This window comes from Sminthopsis crassicaudata, chromosome 2 (genome assembly GCF_048593235.1).
Source record: "Sminthopsis crassicaudata isolate SCR6 chromosome 2, ASM4859323v1, whole genome shotgun sequence".
NCBI lineage: Eukaryota > Metazoa > Chordata > Mammalia > Dasyuromorphia > Dasyuridae > Sminthopsis > Sminthopsis crassicaudata.
In genome coordinates this window covers 369,543,435-369,568,430 of record NC_133618.1, presented here as the reverse complement: position 1 = coordinate 369,568,430, position 24,996 = coordinate 369,543,435, and the positions used below count along the sequence as shown (strand labels likewise).

The following is a 24,996-nucleotide window of genomic DNA, read 5'->3' as shown; positions in this document are numbered from 1 at the left end:
TAAATAACATTAATTTGTAATGTTATGTCAGTATGCAGCCAGCATATGTTTTTACTTATAGTTTAATAACCTCTTTTTCTTATTTGAGCTTGACATCATTCCTCTAAATGACTACTTTTGTGATAAATTAATTGTCACACTCAGGGAAGAACTAGGCCACATGGCACAAAATATATCAATGAAATTTACCAAAGGATATTCTTTCCACTCACAAAAGTCTCAGCAGGGCTGGAGTCAGGTTGGAGAAGTACTATGCTTCCTCTGGGTCTTGAAGTTGGTCTTCACCAGCTGTGTGGGTATCACAGTGAAATGTACAGACTGGTCAGATTGAGAGTTGCATTATCTTTCCAGATTCTTGTAGAATTTTTAGTATCAAAGATGTAGTATTCTGAATGGAGTGCCAGTACCAAAGAGAGGTTTCATCAGGTTTCCTTTTTTATATAGAAAAGTTAATTTTTTTTCTTTTTTCTTTTCTTCTCTCTCTTTTTTTTCTTTTCTTTTCTTTTTGCTGAGTCAATTGGGATTAAGTGACTTGCCCAGGGTCATACAGCAAGGAAGTGTTAAGGGTCTTAGGGCAGATTTGAACTCAAGGTCCTCCTGACTTCAGGGATGGTGCTCTATCCACTGTGCCACCTAGCTGCTCCAAAGTTTTCATTTCTGATGCATAAAAATGTTTACATTTTCTACTTCCCAAAAATATCAGGGCATTGATTAGCTAGATGGGGTGGTGACAGTAGGCCCATCTATTTACTTGGAATGTTAAAATCTATAATAGATAGGAACTAGCAAAAAGGAAGCAAACAAAAAAAAACCCTATTATTTTATTTTGGTGGAGTTTTTATAAAATTTTGAAAGCAGAGAATGATTTCAAGTAGGTTACATGTGTAAGACAAAATGAGTAAAGTTGCTTAAGGCAAGTAAGAATAATCAATATTTAGAAAGTTTCTTTTATCTTTTGAGCAAAATCAAGTAGAAAAGACTTTGAAACAGTTTCAGGAAAAAAATTTTTAAATTAAGACTTCAGTTTTTTTTTAAATATTTCTAAAAAGCAATGTCATTTATTTCCCTAGAATAGTATTTGCAGTTTTAAAAGTTCAAAAATAACAAATACTCTAAAGCTTTGGATATGGTTATATAAACCGGACTTTATTGTACATTGTTTCATTCATAACTTAACTAATACTAACTATCAATCTAGTATTTGGGCTGTCTATACTTTCTGCCTTTGTGAACCGAACCATCCACCTCTTTTACTAGGCAGTCTTCAGGTAGTTGTTGTTAAAGAACTGTATTCTTTTTATGGCAACCATATATTTCATCATTGCCTTTTGAGTGATCTATAATTTTTATTCTTTAGAAATTGTAGTGACCAATGATTAGCAGCTGACATAGTATTGCTATTAAACAAAAAAGTTTTTGTTTTTGAGATCTTGAACTTTGAGATCAATGAAATTTCTGTAATTTGCCAAAAACAATCTAGCTCACTTTTCTTGTTAAGTAGTCTTCTGACTCATTGTCTGTCTGAAACATTTGGTTAAGATATATATATTGATAGACCAGAATAATAAGCTATTGTTATATCATACTCTTACAGGCAAATGATGGCCTGAAGGCCAAATTCAGTCTGCTACTTGTTTTTTTCACCACCTACTATAAAAAAGATAACTCAACACTCTGTATAAAAAGAGGCAGCTCAAGCTACATAGTTTGCTTACCTCTGCTCTAGACCTATTTTTCCAGAAGTTTGGTCTAGAGATCCCTGGGAAGTTCTGAACACTTTTAGGGTATCCAAAAGTCAAAACTATTTTCATAATAATAAGAGGTTTTAATGTCTAATATGGTAAACATCTGTACATATATAACCCACATAAACTCTTTGGGGTCCTCAATTTTTAACGAATGTAAGGGATCTGAGATCAGAAAGTTTGAGTAGTGCTTTAATCTAGACAATAGCACTCTTCTTATTTCCTCTGTGAATTGTATTAACACAGTGTTATCTAGAAACTGGAGCTCTTCTTCCTTATACATTAGGTTTTCTTGTTTCATATAAATTCTATACATCTTCATTGGTAGAAGTAAAAATTTTTTGTGCGCCTATCTCCCCATTTTTATCAGTTCCTTAATAACCAGAGTATCATATAGTCACTTTATTTTTCTTGTTTTGCCCCTATAAGGAATCTTCTGTCACCATGACATATACATTAAAAAAACTTCCTTGGTGATTCATACTGTGTGTCAAATGCTCATTCATCTTCAACAAACAATAAACAATAAGATTTTGTATTGTTCTTTTCAATCAGTTGCATGACTTTTAAGTATCTAGGTATATGATATCATTGGCAAAAATTTTTATGTTCTCATATTTTTATAATTTTCATTTACTTCAATATGTGTGTGGATAGATGATTCTAGAGATAAGATAGCTTTATAAATTGTTTATAGCATATTCTTGATTACCTTTTTTAGTTCTAATACTATTCATGTTTTTTTTCAGCTTTCATTTTTCTTTCCTTTTTTTTTTTTTTTTTTTTTTTAAGATTTGATCATGGTAATACCTGATTAATGTTTTGTAATTCTTTTTGTGTTACTATTTTATATTGTGCTTGATTGAAACTTGGATATATTAGCTTATAACTGGAATCTTATTAGTCACAACCTCTTATTAATAGTGTTCATGCTAAATTATACACAACCTGTCATGCTAATTATAATGGTCTTTATATCATTTAAAAAAATCTTACCTTTCTCTCTTGCCCATCTATTGATTTGGTGATTCCTGATGTCCGATGTCCTCTTAATGGTTTTTTTCTCTCCAATGTGCAGTGCATTTAAAAAAAAAGTTAATTTTTGTTTTATTTTTCTCAACTACTTTTTTAAAATAAAAACTTTAAACATTCACTTTTAAATAATTTGAATTCCAAATTCTGACCTTCTCTTCCTTCTTCACTCTCTGAGAAGATAAGCAATTTTATATAGAATATACATATGTAGTCATGCAAAACATTTCCTTATTCTTGAATTCAAAATTCCTGAATTCTTGCAGGTCATGTGGACTTTTTATTCTCCTCATTTGGTTTCTGCTGGGCTCATTTTATTCTTCCTGTTAATATTATGCATTTCTAGCACTGTTCTTTCCCTACATCGGTGTATTTGTTAGGTAACTAACCATCATCAGAAGTCTGATATGTATTTATGTATGTTCATGGTATCACAGTAGACATAACATATTTTACTATGTTGACTTCCATTTTTTAGCCCAAACTCATTTAGTCACAAATTTTCTGTTACACTTTCTTTCCTAGACTTTTAAGTTTCTGTAGTCTTTAGCGGGTTTTCATAAAAATTACAGAAATGCATATTCATTCATGTCAGGCTTATGACCCATAATGAATTCTTCTTGATTTATTTCTAGAATTGCAGAAGCTTAGATGTACTTGACTATTGCCCCTCATCAAGTTGCACTGTACTTCTTTTCTGTTTTCAGTGGTGTTTCCTTCCTATATTATTTTATATTTTTGAAAAGGGTGAGCACAGAACTGGAAGTACAGGTTATTAAAGCCATCCTGATGTAGGATGCAAGTGCAGAAGATCAGTAGAAAGAGAGGCTTTCTAGGATAAAGGAACCTGATCTTTCTTGAAGGTATCTATCAAAGGAAGTTAAAGTATAAATTTGCATTTTGGAGTTTGTGTATCCTTGTTCAAATGAAAAGGTAATATTCAAGATACTGTAAGTAGAGTTGCTTTGGGAAAAGTTCTATCCTAGCTTATATGTTTAGAAGCCTGGAAAGGCTGTTTATAATACAATTGATAGTAAAATTGTCAAGAGGAAAAAACTTCCTGCAAACTTGTTATGATTACTCTGTTTCTTAAAATTTTGAGATTGTTTAAAGAAATGTGTGGTTTATGTATATCTACATCTTATTATACCTAACATTTATTGCAACTTATGATAATGTTTAGTATTGATATTTTTCTTGTTACTTATTTTGATAAACATATGTATTATCTTGTTTGTGTAAATTGATTTATATAATTTAAGATATATTTGCTATATTTATCTTATGTTCAAGTTTATTTTGGTTTGAACACAGCTGATTTTAGAACATAATTCAATGGGAAAATATTTGCCCTAAACAAATCTTGTTTTATAAACAATGTTACATTTAAAATTTTATTAATTATTAAAAATCTGTAAATTTAACTCCTTAGTAGAATCTCTGCAGAGTTAATGGATATAAAGTATTAATTTATAGAAATTCTTAATACTCAGATTTTCTTTTTATAACATCAAATTTTAGGAAATAAAGTTTTCCTAAACCAATACATATTTATCTTGACATTAGCCAAAAATGCAAGTAATTTGTATCAAACAGTACTTTAATCTTTTCTTTTACTTGAAGGTCGGGCTGGGCGTGTTTCCAAAGGGTATTGTTACAGACTCATCCACAAAGACTTTTGGATAAATTGTATCCCAGATCATGTAGTTCCTGAGATGCTGGTAAGAATTTAATCTTTCTCTCTGACAATTATTTTTTCTTTGACAATTTTTTATTAACAATCAGAAAATAATATAGTTTTATTACAGTAGTGGATGAACAAATTTTAATTTGGAAATTAGAAAAATCAATTTTGTAACTGACTTAAGAGATTTTTATGCTTTTGTTTAATAGGATAATTATAAGTTTGGAAAAAGAGTTGTTTATTTTTGTGCATAAGGCACAAACTCCTGAAAACTCAAGCAACTATTCTAAAATATTGAAAACTATTTGGAAGTAAATATCAATTGCTTTTCTGTGCTCTTGTTGTTTGTGCTTATGCCTAAAAATATGCTTTTCTTATGGTACAATAAGTATTTAAACTTTGTACAAGTTAAAAGTAAATAATAGTGGATTGATGGCTACTATCAAACACTTTTAAAGAATTCACCTACTTGGAGAGAAACAGTTTAATGATAATACTGTTAACAATGTATCTGTTTCGATTTTCTGAACTCTACTTATTAGATACAGAAAGGACCATCCTTTGTCATTCACTGCAGAAATATATTTCTTGTATTTAAACTAAGCTTAACTGTTACAGGGTTATGACAAAATAAACACTTCACAAATTCTAAAGTACCAGTGAAAGGTGAATTGTAACAGGCATCAGTACTTTTAACAGTCTGTGTGATTTGCATGGCTTCTAATCCTCCTTCCTCAGACACAAGTCACAGCTCATGTCTACTTAGTGTGTAGTTCATCTTCAAGAGATCCTGTGATTGAAAAAGTTATTGTTCTAGGAATTTCCTTTCAAATATTTTGATGAGGAAGAGTTTGTGACTAGGCAAGAATAGATAGTTTATGACCAGACACAGAAGATAAAAGTGAATAATTTCAATTTATACAAAAATTTTAAAAAATATTTGCATAAAACTTAATGCTTTAAATGAGGAAAAAAAACAATTAAATTGCAAATTTGTCTGCTAACAGTCTCATATACAAGATATATAAAGAACTGATTGAGATTTGTAAGAATGAAAACCATTCCCAACAGATCAATTCTGGTCAAAGGATATAAAGCAACAGTTTTCTCTCTCTCATTAACAAGATGAAGCATGTTAACCTGCCTTCTGACAGAATGGATTTAAAGTTGCTTTAAATCTATTTTTGGCCATGACCAATGACTTTTGCTTAATTATCCATATTTTGTTGCATTGTTAAATTTTCTTAATGGAAGAAGTAGAAGAGAGCGACAATAAATGCTTATTAATTTTTAAAAAGTAAAGTATAATGAAAACAAAAGTCATTATTCTGTGGCAAAACCTTTGAATAAGACTTTCTGTTATTATCAAGGCTTAAGACAAAAAGATATATTAGGCAAAATATATTTCCAGTTGTCTAATAATCGAAAGCTTTAAATCATGGTAAGATCTGTCAAGAGTTAAATTTCCCATGGATTAATATGTTCTTGGACTTTGTAGAAGATCAGATTAGTGATCAGTTGAAAACTGGTGTGTTTTATATAGGAGTGGTTAGCAAATTCTTAAGGTACTTTTCTCCATATGAGGATCTATGTAATGTATATCTCCTTAACTTGAGTTTCTTGAAATAGGCAATCCACACAGATGGATTCAAATATTCTCTTTCATTAGATTTAATGAAATTTAATCCAGTAAATTATCTTTCTTGTTTTATATTTTAAGAAATTTATGCCAGAGCCACATTTAGGACCAAAATGTAGGAAATGGCTCTTTTTGTGTGATTTGTAACATAATCTGAATGTTCTTTATAGATGACATTGGTTTTATTTTTATTACAGAAATCTTATCTTTTTATACATTTCAATGAATTATTTCCTTTCATTTTTCATAAATTGCAACCCATTTGTATGTCATTCACTATTATTTTTGTTTGTCTTCCCAAAAATCCTACATAGTGTATTTCTCTACATTCTAACTTTTTATGTTATATTTAATTCTATATGTCTTCTTAAATTATTTTGAAAGTTAGGTGCAGTATAAATCATAAATAAATGAATAAAATGTTTTCTTTGAAGATTAATAAAATTATATTATTTTTCATTGAATCTCATTAAAATACAGCATTTCACTACTAGTGCTATATTACTTACTTTAGAAATTAGAAATTGTTAGAAATATTGGATTATGAAAGTATTTTCTAAGCATTTTTTTTGAACTCATAAAATTGTTTTTCTTAAATGCTTTTTTTTTACTTTTATTGGTGATATAATTGCATAATTTGGATATCTTAAAATGTACTAATTATTTTAAGTTCTGATTGTAGAAACATGCTAGATTTTGTTAGGTTTTTCTTATTTTATAGATAATGAACTTCATTTTCTGTGTTCTTTTTAGTCAAAAAAGGATGCCCATTGTGTTTTGATTATACCTGTTACTGAATAGCTGGGATGTTCAATTAAAATTGTTGAATTTAATGTGGAATGTTTTTTCTTTACATTTAGTACAACTCTTCCACTTTTCTCACCATCTTCTTAACTTTCTACAATCTGGGTTCCAGCCTCATTATTCAACTGTGATTATTCTTTCCAAATTACCAATGATTACTTAACAAATTTCATAGACTTTTATCAATTCTCATTCTTCTTGATCTCTTTTTACAGTTTTTTAACACTATTGATCACTCTCATGTCCTAAAATTGTCTTCTTTTTAGGTTTTCCATGACTCTTTTTCTCTCTCCTCTTACCTATCTGACCATTACTACTTAGTTTTCTTTGCTAGATTACCTCAGCCAGGTCATGCCTGCTTAACTATGGATGTCCCTAAGAGCTCTTTCCTGGGTTTCCTTTCCCCCTTCTTCTCCATCATTAGTGTATTTATGATGCATTGGATCTCATGGATTTAATTATTAATTCAATGTTGATGATTCTCATATCTACCTATCCTCACTTAATTTCTCCAGCTATCTATTTATTGGACATGTCCTAAAGACAATTTCAAACTCAGCATATACAAAACTGAACTTTTTTATCTTATCCTCCCTTTCCCTCCCTTCCAAATTTCCTTTCCTTTATCTCTATCCTCCCACTTTTCCTTATTCTCTGTCATCTCCTCTGTTTAATCTGTTGCCATATTGTTTGTATGTCATCTCACCCATTAGATTGTGAGCCTCTTGAGGTCAGAGATTGTCTTTTTGTTTCTTTGTGGCTTCTTAATGTTAAGAACAGTGCCTAACCATAGTAGGCCCTTAATAAATGTTTATTGACTGACAACTTAAGAATTAGCCCTATATTCATTTTAATTGTCAGTTAAAATTAATTATTTACTGGTTTTTTTTTTTTATTCCTCTCAAATGGAGCAATCTGAGAACCAACCAGATTTTAATTTATTTCATTCCATTGAACCGTTAGATTCAAAACTAATAGTAAGTCTTAGTTCTTTCCTTGGCTTTATCAAGTGACCGTTTCCTTTTTCTATTTCTTTTTTCATTAGCTAAAATTGATAAAACTGGTTTGTTAATTATAATAACAGGTTTTTCTTTTGAAACTTAAATGTATATTTCAATTCTTCCACATTTTATAGGACTATTTAGTAGTATAGGCTGCCTTGGAGAGAGCTGATACAGCTGAAACAATTTATCAGCCTTTGTATTCTTATATATACTGAATTTATTTACTATATATGTGTAAAATCTCTCCAGTAGAATGAGTTCCTTAAGGACTGTTTTGTTTTTGTCTTTATATCTCTACCATGTCTCTTGTAGATAAGCTTAATAAATGGTTGTTGCCTTGAAAATAAAACATTATAGATGCAGATATATGACTTACATATATCTTTATGCATGTATCAAATTGTGGCCAACCTGGTGAGCTTTCTCCAATTTAGTCAGTCAGATAACACAATTTGTCATCAGTACAAGAGTTAAACTTCTACATGCTTGCTATAAAAATCTGTTAGAAGATTAGAAGAAAAATCTTTGGAGTAGACTTGTATCAGAAAGTTAATTCCTTTCACAGATTTTCACAGTTTCCTATTCAAGGCTGTCTGATATTATGAAATAAGCAGTGAAGTGTAGGAATTTTGAGACCCAGCTCCACTGCTTACTCGGCACATAAGAGCTATGTGATCACAAGCAAGTCAGAGCTTTTGATGAACTTTAAAAGCTCAGAACAAAAAAGAACCCCTCTCTTCTTTGGTTTAGAAAGGGTGTGTGTCTGTTTCAAAGTCCGATTCTTTTTGTACAGCAAAATAACTGTTTGGGCATATATTATATTTAACTTATACTTTAATATATTTAACATGTATTGGTCAATCTGCCATCTGGGGGAAGGGAGGTAGGAGGGAAGAAGGGGAAAAGTTGTAACAAAAGGTTTTGCAATTGTCAATACTGGAAAATTACCTATGCATAAATTTTTTGTAAAAAATTAACCCCCCCACTCAAAAAAAGTGTGTGTGTTTGTGTGTGTGTGTGTGTGTGTGTGTGTGTGTGTGTGTGTGTGTGTGTGTGTAAAAGAGAGGCGTGTGGAGGCAAAGGATGGACAGGTGGAGAGAGGAAAGAATAATCGTGGTTACTTATCTTACTTGTTAAGAGGAAAGAGTTATAAATATTAATGCTGAAGAAATGTGAGCCACTATTCCTGAGTTCAACTTACTTTTTTATTTTTTTAACTTTTAGCGCTGTCCACTAGGAAGCACAATTTTAAAAGTAAAGTTGCTTGATATGGGTGAGCCAAGAGCTTTGCTGGCAACTGCTCTTTCTCCACCCAGTCTTGGTGATATTGAACGGACCATCCTTCTGCTAAAAGAGGTAGGATTCTTTGTCTAAATGTTCTTAATGAGAAAAGAGGGGGTTTAAAAAGATGCCATTTGTTTATTTGTTTTTTGGCCAGTTTGCAAAAGTATGAAATGAAACCTCAATGATTTTGATTTGCATTTCTCTTACTGCCAGTGATCTGAAGCATTTTTTTTTAATGTGGATATAAATATTTTGAAGAAAATTATTCATATCCTTTGACTTTTATCAGGGAATCGGTCTCATTTATGTATATTTATATACATATACATGCATATATGCATATTCATTTATTTTATTATTTCTATATGTTGATTGGCAAGCCCTTTCCAGAGAAATTTAATACAAAGACTTTTTTTTTTTCCCATTTAACTATTTATCTTCTTTTTCTTTTTCTTTTTTTTTTTTTTTTTTTTAGGCTACGGTTAAGTGACTTGCCCAGGGTCACATAGCTAGGAAGTGTAAAGTGTATACAGCTAGGAAGTGTTAAGTGTCTGAGACTAGATTTGAACTCGGGTCCTCCTGAATTCAAAGCTGGTGCTCTCTCCACTGCGTCACCTAGCTGCCCCAACTATTTATCTTCTTATCCTGGAAACATTAACGTTGACTGTGCAATAATCTACATTCATACCCCACTTTTTTCCTCTGTAAATAGCATTGTTCCTCATTAGTCCTTTAGAATTGTATTGGATTATTGTATTGCTGTGAATATTTAAGTCTTGATTAAGTTTTAATATATTTCTAGTTCTCTCCTGAAGTAATTGGTTTCTTTTTGGTCCATTTTAATTTCCAGAGCATTTGTTTCTTGGATTAGGTTTTGTACCTCTTGTGTTAATTTATTAATTACCTTCCCAATACTTTTGAATAGTGTTCACATTCATTTATAAAAATATTTTAAACTCTTGTTTTTAACTCTTCCTTCTTTTCCAGAAATTCTACTTGAATTTGTGTCCCAGGCTGTTTTTTGTTTAAGGCTTCATTTATCATCTTATTATCTTCATCTTATCATATTAGCCCTTTATAATGGGATTCTTATTTTTGCTTGCTCATTCTTCCAGAAGCAGACTTTGGACCTGATATTAGGGCCATACTCTGGGAACTTCTAGAGGAAGTTATGGGTTTATCCTGTTGCTTTTTTTTTTTTTTTTTTTCCAGAAAACAGAAAAGCTTTATTCCAGGCTTTCAGACTGAGCTCAGGCCAGAGACTTTTCAGTTTTTCCCTAGTGGTCTAATTCAGAGTAAAGCTTGATTGTTGACTCTGTCCTCTTAATTCTGGAAGTTCTTGACCTGGATTTGGATCTGAGCAACAGACTGTTGCTGGTCCCAGTCCCTATCCAATAAGATGTTTGTCTTTGGGACTTCGTACTCTGGTTATTCTTCTATAAGCTTCAGGTTGGGCTAGAAGCTAGAGATGAGACCCTCCTCCATTTAAGGGCTATGAGCAATGTTGTTCTCCTCTGGGTGCACTTTTCAGTGCCTGGAACTTTTCTTTACCCTGATGTGGTACATCATTCAGGTGTAGATAGTCTCCTCAGGCCACCCTAGATCTGTGGGGCAGGAAGGTATTTGTTGAATGTCCTAGATTGTGCCATCCATCTACCATCTGAGTTTCTTGGTGTTTGAATAGCCTAATAGCCTTCTGATTTGTTGTATAGCCTTCTACTCATAAAGAAATTAATTCCCTTCTGGCTGTCAAAGTATGTCACATGTAATGCAATCTTCTTATTGGCTGTTTTTGTAGGTTATTTCTTCTTTTGTTTCTTCTATTCTTCTCTTCCCTTTCCCAGATGTTTGACCTCTATATAACTGAAGTATTGGTATGATTTTTAATGACCATCTAAAATAAATAAATCTGAACTTTCAAAGATGATAAATGCATTTAACTTTTAAAAAGTTTTACAATTTTAGACATAAACAGACTTCAGGCTTTATGAAACTTCATTAAAAGGATCATTTGAATCCTGTAATTTCTTTACATTAAGGAGGGTTGACTTAAGTTTAGTCTTTACATCATCATCACCATAATCACCCATACATATAGTGTTGTAAGTTAGGGAGTATATCTTCTCAGTCTCTAGGAACTCTTACTTTTCCTCCTTCTTTCATTGAAAACTTCTTCCCTTGCCTGTCATCTAAGGGAGGGAGGGGAAAATTTGGAAAAGAAGTGAATACAAGGGATAATGTAAAAAAAAAATTACCCATGCAATATGTACTGTCAAAAAAATTATAATTATAAAATTAATAAAAAAAAAAAAAGGAAAAAAAACTTCTTCCCTTTCGTTTTTCTTCTACTTCATTGCTACAAATCCACTCATTGCTTAAGAATTAGCTCATTTCCTAGTCAATTTTTAGCCTCAGTCTCTACTTCTTATCTTGATAGAACCATTGACAGGGATGGGAAAGGGTGCAGCTGTAAACATCCCACCTTTCACACCTACACCTATGGCTATAGCAGAAAGAAATTTCAGCAATTCATTTCAAAAATAACAAATAAATTTTGCTAAGATTTGAAAATTTGCAAAAATTTGCTAAAATTTGAAAGATTAGTACCTGACTGCTTAAATTGTACCTCAGAATGCATTTACCATAAGAGACAAATATAAAATATTTAGGTTCTGTATTATTTAGGATAGTAGCATATTTCAGATCCATTGTGGCTTAAATTGTTTGGAAGTTCAGGGAGAGGGAATATGGAACTGTCTTAAGAGAACCTCTACCAACCAGGTATGATATTTATATGGAAGAATATTTTGAGATTTAACCAACCTACAAAATAAATGAGGTGTTTCTCTCTCTCTCTCTCTCTCTCTCTCTCTCTCTCTCTCTCTCTCTCTCTCTCTCTCTCTCTCTCCCTCTCTCTCCCTCTCTCTTCCTCTCTCTCCCTCTCTCTCCCTCTCTCTCTCTCTCCCTCTCTCTCTTTAAAACAAGGTAATTGAGGTTAAGTGACTTCCCTAGGGTCACACAGCTAGGAAGTGTTGAGTGTCTTAGGCCAAATTTTTTTTTAAAAATTTTTTTTTATTATATATATATATATATTTTTATAATATTATCCCTTGTATTCATTTTTCCAAATTACCCCCCCCCTCCCTCTATTCCCTCCCCCCGATGACAGGCAATCCCATACATTTTACATGTGTTACAATATAGTCTAGGTACAATACATGTGTGTGAATATCATTTTCTTGTTGCACAATAAACATTAGAATCCGAAGGTACATGCAACCTGGGCAGACAGATATTAGTGCTAACAATTTACATTCACTTCCCAGTGTTTCTTCTCTGGGTGTAGCTACCTCTGTCCATCATTGATCAACTGGAAGTGAGTTGGATCTTCTTTATGTTGAAGATTTCCACTTCCATCAGAATACATCCTCATACAGTATTGTTGTTGAAGTGTACAGTGATCTTCTGGTTCTGTTCATTTCACTCAGCATCAGTTGATTTAAGTCTCTCCAGGCCTCTCTGTATTCCTTCTGCTGGTCATTTCTTACAGAGCAATAATATTCCATAACCTTCATATACCACAATTTACCCAACCATTCTCCAACTGATGGACATCCATTCATCTTCCAGTTTCTAGCTACAACAAAAAGAGCTGCCACAAACATTTTAGCACATATATGTCTCTTTCCGCTCTTTAGTATTTCTTTGGGATATAATCCCAGTAGTAGCGCTGCTGGGTCAAAGGGTATGCACAGTTTGATAACTTTTTGGGCATAATTCCAGATTGCTCTCCAGAATGGCTGGATTCTTCGCAACTCCACCAGCAATGTATTAGTGTCCCAATTTCCCCACATCCCCTCCAACATTTATCATTATTTGTTTCCTGTCATCTTAGCCAATCTGACAGGTGTGTGGTGGTATCCTCAGAGTGGTCTTAATTTGGCATTTCTCTGATCAGTAGTGATTTGGAACACTCCTTTCATGTGAGTGGATATAGTTTCAATTTCTTCCTCTGAGAATTGTTTGTTCATATCCTTTATCAATTGGAGAATGGTTCGGTTTCTTATAAATTAGGGTCAGTTCTCTATATATTTTGGAAATGAGACCTTTGTCAGAACCTTTGTTTTTAAAAATATTTTCCCAATTTGTTACTTCCCTTCTAATCTTGTTTGCATTAGTATTATTTGTACAGAAACTTTTAGTTTGATGTAATCAAAATCTTCTATTTTGTGATCAATAATGATCTCTAGTTCTCCTCTGGTCATAAATTCCTTCCTCCTCCACAAGTCTGAGAGGTAGATTATCCTCTGTTCCTCTAATCTATTTATTATCTCCCTCTTTATGGTCTTAGGCCAAATTTGAACTCAAGTCCTCCTGACTTCAGGACTGGTGCTCTATGTACTGCATTACCTAGCAGCTGCCCCTTGAATGAGCTCTTAAATATAGATATCAAACTTTTGTTCTGCATTGTTACATATTTCTCTCCTCCTTTGTCTCTTTTTCTTTCGTATACACACACACAATTATTTGACTAACATTTTCATAGGTCTTACAACTATTTCTATTGTATTTTATAAAGTAAGGTATACCTTTTCTGTATTGCTAATAATAACAATTAATCACTTTATATAAAGGTAGGAGCACTTGCTGTTAGTGGGCAGAGAGAAGAAGAAAATCCCCATGATGGTGAACTGACTTTCTTAGGACGGGTTTTGGCCCAACTTCCTGTAGATCAGCAACTTGGTAAATTAATAGTGCTTGACATGTCTTTGGATGTCTAGAAGAATGCCTTATCATAGGTGAGTATAAGAAGAAAAAAAATGTTTATGAGTAGTTTGGATAACACCATGCTAAAAAAGTTAATCTCTCTTTTTCTCTTTTGATAGCTGCAGCTCTCTCATTGAAGAATTTTTTTGCAATGCCTTTCAGACAGCATCTTGATGGATATAGGTATTTAATATTCATATTTTTAAATGTTCGTTTACTCGAAGGATTTTTGGATCACACATTGTTTTTGGTTTAATTCACAGGAATAAAATGAATTTTTCTGGCAACAGTAAGAGTGATTGCATTGCGCTTGTTGAAGCTTTTAAAGTAAGTTCTCTAGTGTTTAGTGAAAATGTTCATTTGACAAGGACATTTACTGTTACTTTTACTTCTAAAAAGTTCTGATCTGAAAGCTTTCAGTAATTCAATAATGCTTCATATTTTTCACTTGGAGCTCATAATGTGAATATTCAGAAAAATCTTAGTATAATGCCTCATGATAGTTAAAGCTGATCCTGGTTTGTTAAAGACTATGCCAGCAGTGTTGCAGTTTTGGTAGATTTTAACATTCTGAAAAGATTTCAGATTGGATCCTAGCTTCACATTGTGTCTGCTATCTAAGGCATAGTCTAAATATGGAAAGGTTTGTCAACTATTTGATAGGAATGAATTTTTTTTGGCCATAGAAATTCATTAAAACTCATAAGCTATTAAAATTAATAAAATCTTTGTAAAGCTATTGATGGCAACATTATTAAATTTTAACTTCATAAATTATATGTTAAATACTATCAATTAAGTTTTCAATTGAAATATGTATCTAGAATTTCTGCATAAGATAATTAACTAATAAAATATTGGAATTTGTGGGAAACCTTTTAGACTTGGCAAGCCTGCAGACAAAGAGGAGAATTTCGACATCCAAAGGTAAATTATTTTTCCTTTTTGTCTTATTGTATATTGAATGATGCAAAAGAGGGAATTTCAGAATGTTTTCATCCTCTTTTTATCCATTATATATGGAATATGATAGCATAGATAATATGAGCAACAGTCTGGGTAATAGGGGTTAATCCTAATGAGTCTGTCACTAACAATTAGTATAACAAAACATTAAAAGCTTACTTTTGTATGGACTTTTCAGTTTTGTAAGTCACTTAATCTTGTGATGACAGTACATAAAATACCTGTATTTATATGTGTGTAAACTTCCATCAACATGGATTCCAACTGATTTATCATTTAGATCCCTTGAATATTAGGTGAGGCTCAGAAAATCTCGCTATGGTCACACAGCCAGTCATTGTCAGAGGTAATTTTTAACTTGGGTCAACCTCACAAATTCAACCCTCTCCACTATAACAGAGTGCCTCCCTTGGAATTAGCTAGTATAAATATTTATTATCCCCATTTTCAAGTTGAGGAAATTGAAGTTAGATCCAGATAGTCTGAATTAGAGTCAGGACTTAAATCTAAGTCCTTTGGCTCTCAAGGCCATTATTCTTTTTGTTCTATATAAAAAACCCAGATGAGCCAGCTTTTTCTAAAATTAGCCCAAATTTCCACTTGATAAATGTTTTGGATCCTACACTGTTAGTTGCAAGACCAAGCAACTGATTTGGCTGTAATATATCAGTAAATCCACATAATATACCCCAGTAGAACACCTCTTGCATAATCAAGGAATCTATAATCCTTTGTCTTTACTTATTTTTGATCACAAGTTTTAAGCCTTGTGTTTAAACTGCTCTCCAACACTGGGACACAGCATGACATGGTAGATATATTGAAACTTGAATTGAAGTTCTGTCTCTGATACAATCTGGCTCTGTGATCCTGGGATGTTCATTCAACCTCTCAGGGCCAGGCATTCCTTTGACCATTAGTTGTGAGTGTTCACCTTCACTGAGAGATGGGTTTTCTTTACTGGGTATTCTTCTATCATTGAAATCATAGTTATAGTCCAAAGTTTGTCCTTTCCTTTTTCCTTCCCTCCTTCCCTTCCTTCTTTGTATTCATGCACATTGAAAGAAACAATTAATTTGTGCACGTGGAGCTACGTTGTACCTGTTTTCATGGAGAATTGGGACTTTTTAGGACAAGGAATGTTTAACTTGAAGGATTGGTGACATTCATTGTGACTTCCATAAATAATTTGTTGGAGCAGCTAAAAAAAGAAACTTGGTTTATTAACATATTATTTATTGGAGTGTAATTATATGGTCACACTAGTTCAAAGTTATGAAATAATTTTAACTATTACTGACTTACACATTTGTGTAATTTTAAAGGATGAACTTGACTGGGGACGATTAAATTACATTCAGATCAAGAGAATTAGAGAGGTAAGTTGCCATCTCTCATACTATATCTGTTTGCATTGTTTTTAATTAGTCAGTCCTCAAGTATTTGAGTTCCTATTTTGTAGAAGGATTGTAGAAGATATAAGAGAAATATGAGGAATGATCTTTGCCCTCAAAAAGAGCTTATGATCTAGTTATAGATAGTAAATATAGGCTTTAATTAAGTAAAAAAATTTTAAAAAGATAGTAATTCTGGAGAATTATAGTCATTGAAACCTTAGAGCTTATTAGTTCAGCCTCAGCTTGTTGCAGATGAAGATAAGGAAATTAACATTCCAGAAAAATGAGGTTACTGGCCCAAATCTACTTAAGATCATTAGCTTAGAGCTTTACTGAGGCCAGACTTCCCTGTTCTGCATGTGCCCATGAGCATCATTTTATATTAGCCCTAAAAGGAGTAATTGAGGAGCTGCTGGGAGCATAATATCTGGAGGCTACTAGGTGATGCTCTGTGCCCTGCACTGCCCACTCCTCATTGTAATCCTGTGGAGTCCTCTGAGCCTGTATGGTTAGGACTTCTCTTTTCATTCCTATCCTGAAAATCCTTTCCAGTCTTGCCTCTTATAGTCTATTAAGTTAATCACACACTTCTCTGTCCTTGAATCCCTTGTCCTCTCGGTGCTTGTGCCTTGTGTTACCCACTATCATCTGCCTTGATTTCTACTTCTGCTGAAGCAGTGAATGACACTGGATCTAGTACTGTGCTGACAATGTCTACCTCAGACTCTCAATTAGGTCCTCAATATACCAAGGCAGTCCTCTTCTCCTTCCTTGATTAACTCTTTTACACTCCACACAAACTTCCTCATCTCTCCTCCAGCTTCCCACACTCCTCCCCTCTCCCTCTCAGGAGAGGGCCTCAACTATATTTAAATAAGAAAATACGGGGCTTACATCCCATATAGTCATCTCCTTTATTCTAGTCTGGGATGAAGTGTTCCTCTCCACTGTGATTAGCCCTTAGACTTGTACCTTTGAGCTTCCTATCCTATATAGTAGTTTTTCCTCTTCATTCATCTCTCCCCACCCTTTCATCATTTTCTTTACTCTCTACTTACTGGCTCTTTCCTTGTTGCTTTGGAAAAAAAATAAAGAAGAAGCACTCAGGAATCCTACATTCTTTATCATGTTTTGATGTGACATCTTGTCAAGCTGTTATGCTGTGTCTCCTCCCTTTTACATTAAATCTCCTACTATTTACTCTCTTTATTTCTTCTGTTCCTCTCTTCTACTTCTTGACACCTTGAAGTCTGGCATCTGACCTTATTATATAATAATATATATGTATATAATATTATTATATAATAATATAATAATATATCTCCAGAATTGCTAGTGATTTCTTTTAAAAATATTTTTCATTAAATTTTATTTTCATTTTTAATTCAATTCCTCTACTTCTCTCATCCATTGAGAAGGCAAGAAAAATAAATCCATTCCAGATATATAGTCATGTGGTATAAATTTCTGAATTAGCCATGTTCTGCCTTGCCATCCAATTCCCCCCCCCCCCAAAAAAAGAAAGAATTAGGAAATAGAACTCATTTTACATTGAGTCCATTACATCTCTCTAGAGCAGGGGTTCTCAAACTATGGCCAGCGGGCCAGATGCTCTTGCTAAGGACATTTATGCGGCCTGCCAAGTTATGGCAAATGGGCTGAGGGGTGGAGAACAGAGTGTGTGTTTTTGTTTTTACTATAGTTCAGACCTCCAATAGTCTGAGGGACAGTGAACTGGCCCCCTATTTAAAAAGTTTGAGGACCACTACTGTAGAGGCAAATATCATGTTTTCAGTGATTTTAAAAATAAATTTGAGAATTTTTTCTCAATTTTTATCCTTCTTGAGTTTTCTACTAATCATTCCCACATTCTGGTTAGTTGTGGTCTAGGACCAGCTACTTCTAACAGGATAATTGAGCTTGTGCACACTCATTTACTGAGAAAGATAACCGGGTCCAACTTCTAAAACTAAGTAGATTAACTTCATCCAAATACTGGAAGCAGTTTTTCTGGTGGTCATATTACAGGTGTTGTTGAGAAATGGTTGAGTAGGGGGGTATTGACATCAGGACAGTCTGTGACCCATAATTTATAATTGATACTAAAAAGACTAAGATTTCTGTAACACTTTAAAGTTTTTGATACATTTTACAAATAAGATCTCATTTGAGCCTCAAAACAACCTTGGGAGGTAGGTGAATTTAACTACTGAATCAGACAGCAGCTAAATGAGATAGCTAGTAAGTCTCTGAAGCTACATATGCTCTCAGATCTTTCAGATTCCAGGTCCAGGTAGTGTCCTCTGTGTTAACTCCTGGTGTTGTGTTCCAGAATTTACTCTGTTTGCTCTAGGCATTGTTGTAGGCTTTGGAGCATTTGTATTTAGGAAGATACAAAAAAGAGACTGCTGTTTCTACACTTAAAGAATTTAAATTCTAAAGGAAAAAATGAATTATGTGGATAAATATATAAAGAGAATCAGGGATAAATATATAAGAATCATGGAAAAATATATAAAGAGAATCAATACAAGTAAACACATTTGTGTGTGTATGTGTCTGAAGATAACATTTGTGTATCTCACACACAAAACTATTTATACATATGTATGTATTTATGTCAGGCAGAAGTAGATTTTTTTTTCTTTAATAATATTACTGTATTTTTAACAGTATAGTCTAATCTAGTCAATTCTTTGAAAGATATGAAAAGTTTCATATTTTACTTTAAAACAATTTTCTTTTTGTTAGAATTTGTTAGAAATTTAATAAAATTTTACTTGAAAAGCTGCAAATGGAGAAAGTTTTTTAACTCCCTCCCAAAAAAGTCTAAGAAGAAAGACTACCCCTTAAAAATGCTAATATTAAATGAGGTTCATGACCTTTTTTGTTTGATGGACCCCTTTTTGATAGGCTAATGAAAACTCAACCTCTTTTCAGAATAATGTTCTTAAGTTCATAAAATTAAATGTACATTATAAGGAAAAACTGTTTATATAAAAATATTTTAAAAAACAAAAGTTCACAAATCTCAGGTTAATAACCCTTGCCCTAAAGCAAAAAACAAAATAAAAAACAGGTGGTATAGCTAAATGTTTGGCCAGTTGTTGTAACCCATTTCACCTGAAGCAGACTTACTATCATCCAGGTTTGTAATTTTTAAACGGATATTAATATGTTAAATTGACTTGGAAGATATCATCAGGTAACAAGAAACCCATTGCCTGCAAAGTAGACATTTTTACTCTCCAGGTTTATACTTTTAAATGTATTAATGAGTTGCATTGAATCAGAAGATTTTATAGGATTATTAACACAGAGGGAGAGTATGCCTACTTGATAGCAAAAGGGAAAATCACTGCACTTTACATACTTATATTTTAACATTTTAGTTTGTGTGTAATGTGTCTATATTTTTCATTACTCAAAAATTGCTTTGTAAGTTTGTTCTGTTTTTACTGCAGTAATTTTTATTAGAGATCTGTCTTGATGAATTTGCTGCTCCAAATTTGGGTGGCATATATATGAGCATATGTGTGTTCATGGGTTTATTTATATATTGTATATCATCTTTTGCATAAGATGTGAATCTAAAGATTTATTTCATGGGGGAATTAAATCAATTTTTGGCAAGTATGTATCTTTTAAAAAATATATTTAATACTTTTTCTTTTTCTTTCTTGATTTTTAAAAAATAAATTTTATTACTCTTTTGGTTATACATCGCCTAATTTTACCCCACATCCCTCCTACAAAGATATACTATATAACATAATTTGTAATAGTATTTAGGTTTTTCTAACTATATACAAAGATAGTTTTCAATTTTCACCTTTGCAAAACCTTGCGTTCCAAAATTTTTTTCTTTTCTTCTTTCCCCTTTCCACGACAGCCAGCAATCTGATATAGGTTAAACAGGCACCAGTTTTCTAAACTTATTTCCATATTCCTCATGCTACACACAAAAAAATCAGATTTAAAAGGGAAAAAAAACTATGAGAAAGGAAAAATAAACAGAGAACAGCAAAAAGGTGAAAATACTGTGTTCCAAACCATATTCAGTGTCCATAGTGCTCTCTGTTTATAATTGGCATTTTACAGACCATGTTTTTCAAATTTTCCTTGAATCACCTCATTGTTGAAAAGAGCCAAGTCTATCACAGTTGATGATCACATAATCTTGTTGGTGTGAACAGTGTTCTCTTATTTTTATCACTTTGCTTAGCATCAGTTCACTTAAGTCTTTCCAAGCTTTTCTGAAATCATTCTGCTGATCATTTCTTATAGAATAATAATATTTAATAACATTCATATACCATAATTTATTCAGCCACTCTACAATTGATGGATAGCTACTCAATTTCCAATTTCTTGCCACCGCAAAAAGGGTTGCCACAAACATTTTTCACATGTGGGTCCATGTTAGGATGACAAGGTGAGAACTCAAGTTATTCAATTCAAGAACTTTATAGGTCCCTTCTCTCTTTTATGTTCTCTTTGGTATACAGACCCAGTAGTGAGACTTGTGGATCAAAGGGTATGCATAGTACCCTATTGGGCATAATTCCAGATTGCTCTCCAGAATGGCAGGATTATTTCACAGCTCTATCAGAAATGCATTAATGTCCCAGTTTTTCTCATATCTTCCAATAGTTGTCATTATCTTTTTCTGTCATCATGACCAATCTGAGAGATGTGAAATGGCAGCACTTTTATTTTTCCCCAATTACATAAAAATAATTTTTAACATTCATTTTAAATTTTGAATTCCAAATTTTCTTCCTTCCTTCACCGAACCACCTACTCCCATTGAGAAGGCAAGAAATTTGTTATTTGTTATACATATATAATCATTTAAAATATTTCTATATTAGTTATGGTAAAAAGAAAATAGAAAAGAAAAGAACCTTAGGAAAAATAAAGTAAAAAAATATGATTCAGTCTGTATTCAGACTCTATTAGTTCTTTCTCTGGGAATGGATAGCATTTTTCATTACAATTCTTTCAGAGTTGGTTTTTCTGAGAGCTTCTTGCTCATTGTTTCTTATAGCACAATAGTATTCCATCACAGTCATATACCACAACTTCTTCAGCCATTCCTCCAATTGATGAGCATTCCTTGAGTTTATAATTCTTTGCCACCAGAAAAGAGGTGTTATTTTTTGTACATAAAAGTCCTTTTTCTTTAAAAAAAAATCTCTTGGGTTACAGACCTAATAGTGGTATTAATGGGTCAAAAGGCATGCATAATTTTATAGTTTTGGGGCATGGTTTCAAATTTCTCTCCAAAATGATTGAATTAAACACTTTTCCCACATCCCTCCAACATTTATCATTTTCTTTTTCTGTCTTATTAGCAGCACACTAATAGAAGTGAAGTAGTACTTTGCTTTTACTTCCTTTCCCTCATAATTTTCCTATAAAGTAAGATAGATTTATATACCCAAATGAATAGTTCTGATGAGAGTAAGGGCCAAACTTTCCCCAAACCTCCTCCATCTTTTGCTTTACTTGTAAAAGCTCTTTCATGTGAGATAATTTACCTCATTCCACCTTTTCTTTTCCCTAAGGTATTCTTTCACACTTCTTGTTTTTTTTCTGTATTTCTTCCAAATATTGTCAATTCACACCTTTGCAGTCTGTCTATATATGGCATCTAACTGTCCTAATAATGAAGAAAGTTCATATGAGTGACAAGTAGTACATAGGAATATAAACAATTTAACCTTATTAAGTCTCTTTATGTTTTCCTTTTCCAGTTTACCTTTTTATGCTTCCCTAGAGGTTTTTTTTGTTTGTTTGTTTGTTTGTTTTGTTTTGTTTTGTTTTTGAGGCTGGGGTTGAGTGACTTGCCTAGGGTCACACAGGTAGGAAGTGTTAAGTGTCTGAGATCACATTTGAACTCTGGGTCCTCCTGAATTCAAGGCTGGTGCTCTATCCACTGCCCCATCTAGCTGCCCCTTACCTAGAGTTTTGTATTTTAAAGTAATATTTTCTATTTAGCTCTGGTCTTTTCATCAGGAATACTTGAAAGTGCTCGATTTCATTAAATATCCATTTTCCTCTGAAGAGTTATACTCACTTTTGCTGGGGAGGTCATTCTTAGTTGTAATTGTAGCTTGTTTGCCTTCTGGGATATCATATTCTAAGACCTCAGCTCCTTTAATGTAAAAGCTGCCAAATTTTGTGATATCCTGACTGTGGTTCAATGATAACTTGAATATGTTTGTTTCTGGCTGCTTGCAATATTTTTCCTTGACCTTAGAGCTCTGAAATTTGCTTCTAATATTCCTGAGAATTTTCATTTTGGGACTTCTTTTAAGAGGTGATTAGTGGAATCTTTCAATTTCTATTTTACAAAATAGAATATCAGGGCAGTTTTCTTTGATAATCTCTTTTTTTCCCTCCTAATTTCAGTAGTATTTTATTTTTCCAAATACATATAAAAATCATTTTTAGCATTCATTTTTATAAAGACTTTTGTTCCAAAATTTTGCTCCCTCTCTCCCTTGCTTCTTCCTTTCCCAAGAAAACAAGGAGTCTGATATAGGTTAAACATGTGCAATAATCCTTTTAAACATATTTCCATATTTGTCACGTTTACAAGAAAAATCAAACCAAAAGGGGGAAAAACGAGAAAAAGAAAAGCAAACAAAAAAATATGTGAAAACACTATGCTTCAACCACATTCAGCTTTAGTAGTTCTCTCTCTGGATATAGATGGCATTTTTCATCCCAAATCTGTTGGAATTTTCTTGGGTCAGTACATTCCTGAGAAGAGCTAAGTCTGTCACAGTTGATCATCTCATAATGTTACTGTGTACAATGTTGATTCTGCTCACTTCACTCAGAATCAGTTCATGTAAGCCTTTCCAAGCTTTTTTGAAAAAGAAAATCATTTTTTAAAGAACAGTAATATTCCATTACATTCATATATCATAACTTATTCAAATATTTGACTGTTTTCTATATATTTTAGAGATGAGGTCTTTATCAAAGACACTTGTTATAAAAATTGTTTCCCAGTTTTCTATTTTTGTAAGGCAAACAAGCTAGAATTACAACTAAAAATGACCTCCCCAGCAAAAGTGAGTATTATCCTTCAGGGGAAAATGGATATTTAATGAAATTGAGCACTTTCAAGTATTCCTGATGAAAAGACCAGAGTTAAATAGAAAATATTACTTTAAAATACAAAACTCTAGGGAAGCATAAAAAGGTAAACAGGAAAGGGAAAACATAAAGCTTTGTACACAAGCTTTTTTTATTTAATATAACCAAAATTATTTTACAGAGCATTCTATCTCTTGTTGGATAATGAATCTATAACTCACTTAACTTTTCCTTTAAGAATTTGGGTGCTATCTGGGGGAGGGATAGGGGAAAGGAGGGGAAAAATTGGAACAAAAGGTTTTATAATTAATTGCCAGTGCTGAAAAATTACCCATGCATATATCTTATAAATAAAAAGCTATAATTAAAAAAAAAAAGAATTTGGATGCTATGTCACTTGGTGCATATGTTTTGTATTGATATTACTGAATATCAAATTTAGTAAATAAATTGTCTGTTGTACTTTTTAGCAAGATGTAGTTTCCTTCCTTATCTCTTTCAATTAGATCTATTTTTGCTTTTCCTTTGAGATCAGGATTGCTGTGCCTGTTCTTTTTTTGGTTGGTGGTTTTGTTTTTTTACTTTCCCTGAAGCATAATAAATTCTGCTCCACCTCTTACCTTTATTCTACATGCATTTCTGTTTCAAGTCTGTTTCTTGTAAACAATATATTTTAGAATTCTGCTTTTTGAGCCACTCTCTCTCTCTCTTTCTGTTTTATGGAATAGTCCACCCCATTCACATTCACAGTTAGGATTACTAGAAGTATGTATTTCCCTTCACTATCTTTTTCTTCCTGTTGTTTCCCCTCTCTCCTTCCACCCTATCCCTCTTCATCATTTTGTCTACCACCTCTCCTAGCCTGCCCTCTCTTCCTTTCCTCTTCTCCCACTTTTACTTAATCTCCTCCTCTCTTATTTCCATGTCAGGTAAGATCAATTTCTATATTCAGTTGATTGTGTATTTTATTCTCTCTGAGCTAATATTGATAAGAGTAAGGTTCAAGTGAGGCCCATCTGCCCTTCCTCCACTGTACAGGATTTTCATGCATTTTCATGTGAGATAATTTATCTCGTTCTACTTCTCCCTTCTTTCTGTATCCATTGTATTCTTCTTTCTCAACCCTTAGTAACTATTTTGCCATTCCCTCAAATTCACTTTATAATTTATACTCTTATCTATATTCCTTCTAGCTGTACTATTAGAGTTAAATTTTTTTTTAAAGAATTACAAGTATCCACTATACACATGTTAGATTGGCTAAGATGACAGGAAAAGAGAATGACGAATCTTGGAGGGGTTGTGGGTAAACTGGGATACTGATGCATTGTTGATGTAGTTGTGAATAGAGCCAACCTTTCTGGAGAACAATTTGGAACTATGCTCATAGTCGTCAAACTGTGCATACCCTTTGATCCAGGAGTGTTACTACTCGGCTTATATCCCAAAGAGATCTTAAAAAGGGGAAAGGGACCCACATGTGCAAGAATGTTTGTGGTAGCCCTCTTTGTAGTGGCTAGAAACTGGAAACTGATTGGATGCCATCAATTGGAGAATGGTT

General features: G+C 32.8%; 1 protein-coding gene across 1 annotated transcript in view; it reads left to right on the top strand.

Annotated features, from left to right (window-relative positions):
- The window catches only part of LOC141556655 (ATP-dependent RNA helicase TDRD9-like), a 174,297-nt gene that overhangs the window by 106,304 nt on the left and 42,997 nt on the right, over positions 1–24,996 (top strand). Inside the window, 8 exon segments of the mRNA XM_074291121.1 lie at positions 4,401–4,498; positions 9,133–9,264; positions 13,827–13,950; positions 13,953–13,991; positions 14,079–14,142; positions 14,223–14,286; positions 14,842–14,886; positions 16,251–16,304. Of these exon segments, the coding sequence (XP_074147222.1) occupies positions 4,401–4,498; positions 9,133–9,264; positions 13,827–13,950; positions 13,953–13,991; positions 14,079–14,142; positions 14,223–14,286; positions 14,842–14,886; positions 16,251–16,304 (620 nt within the window).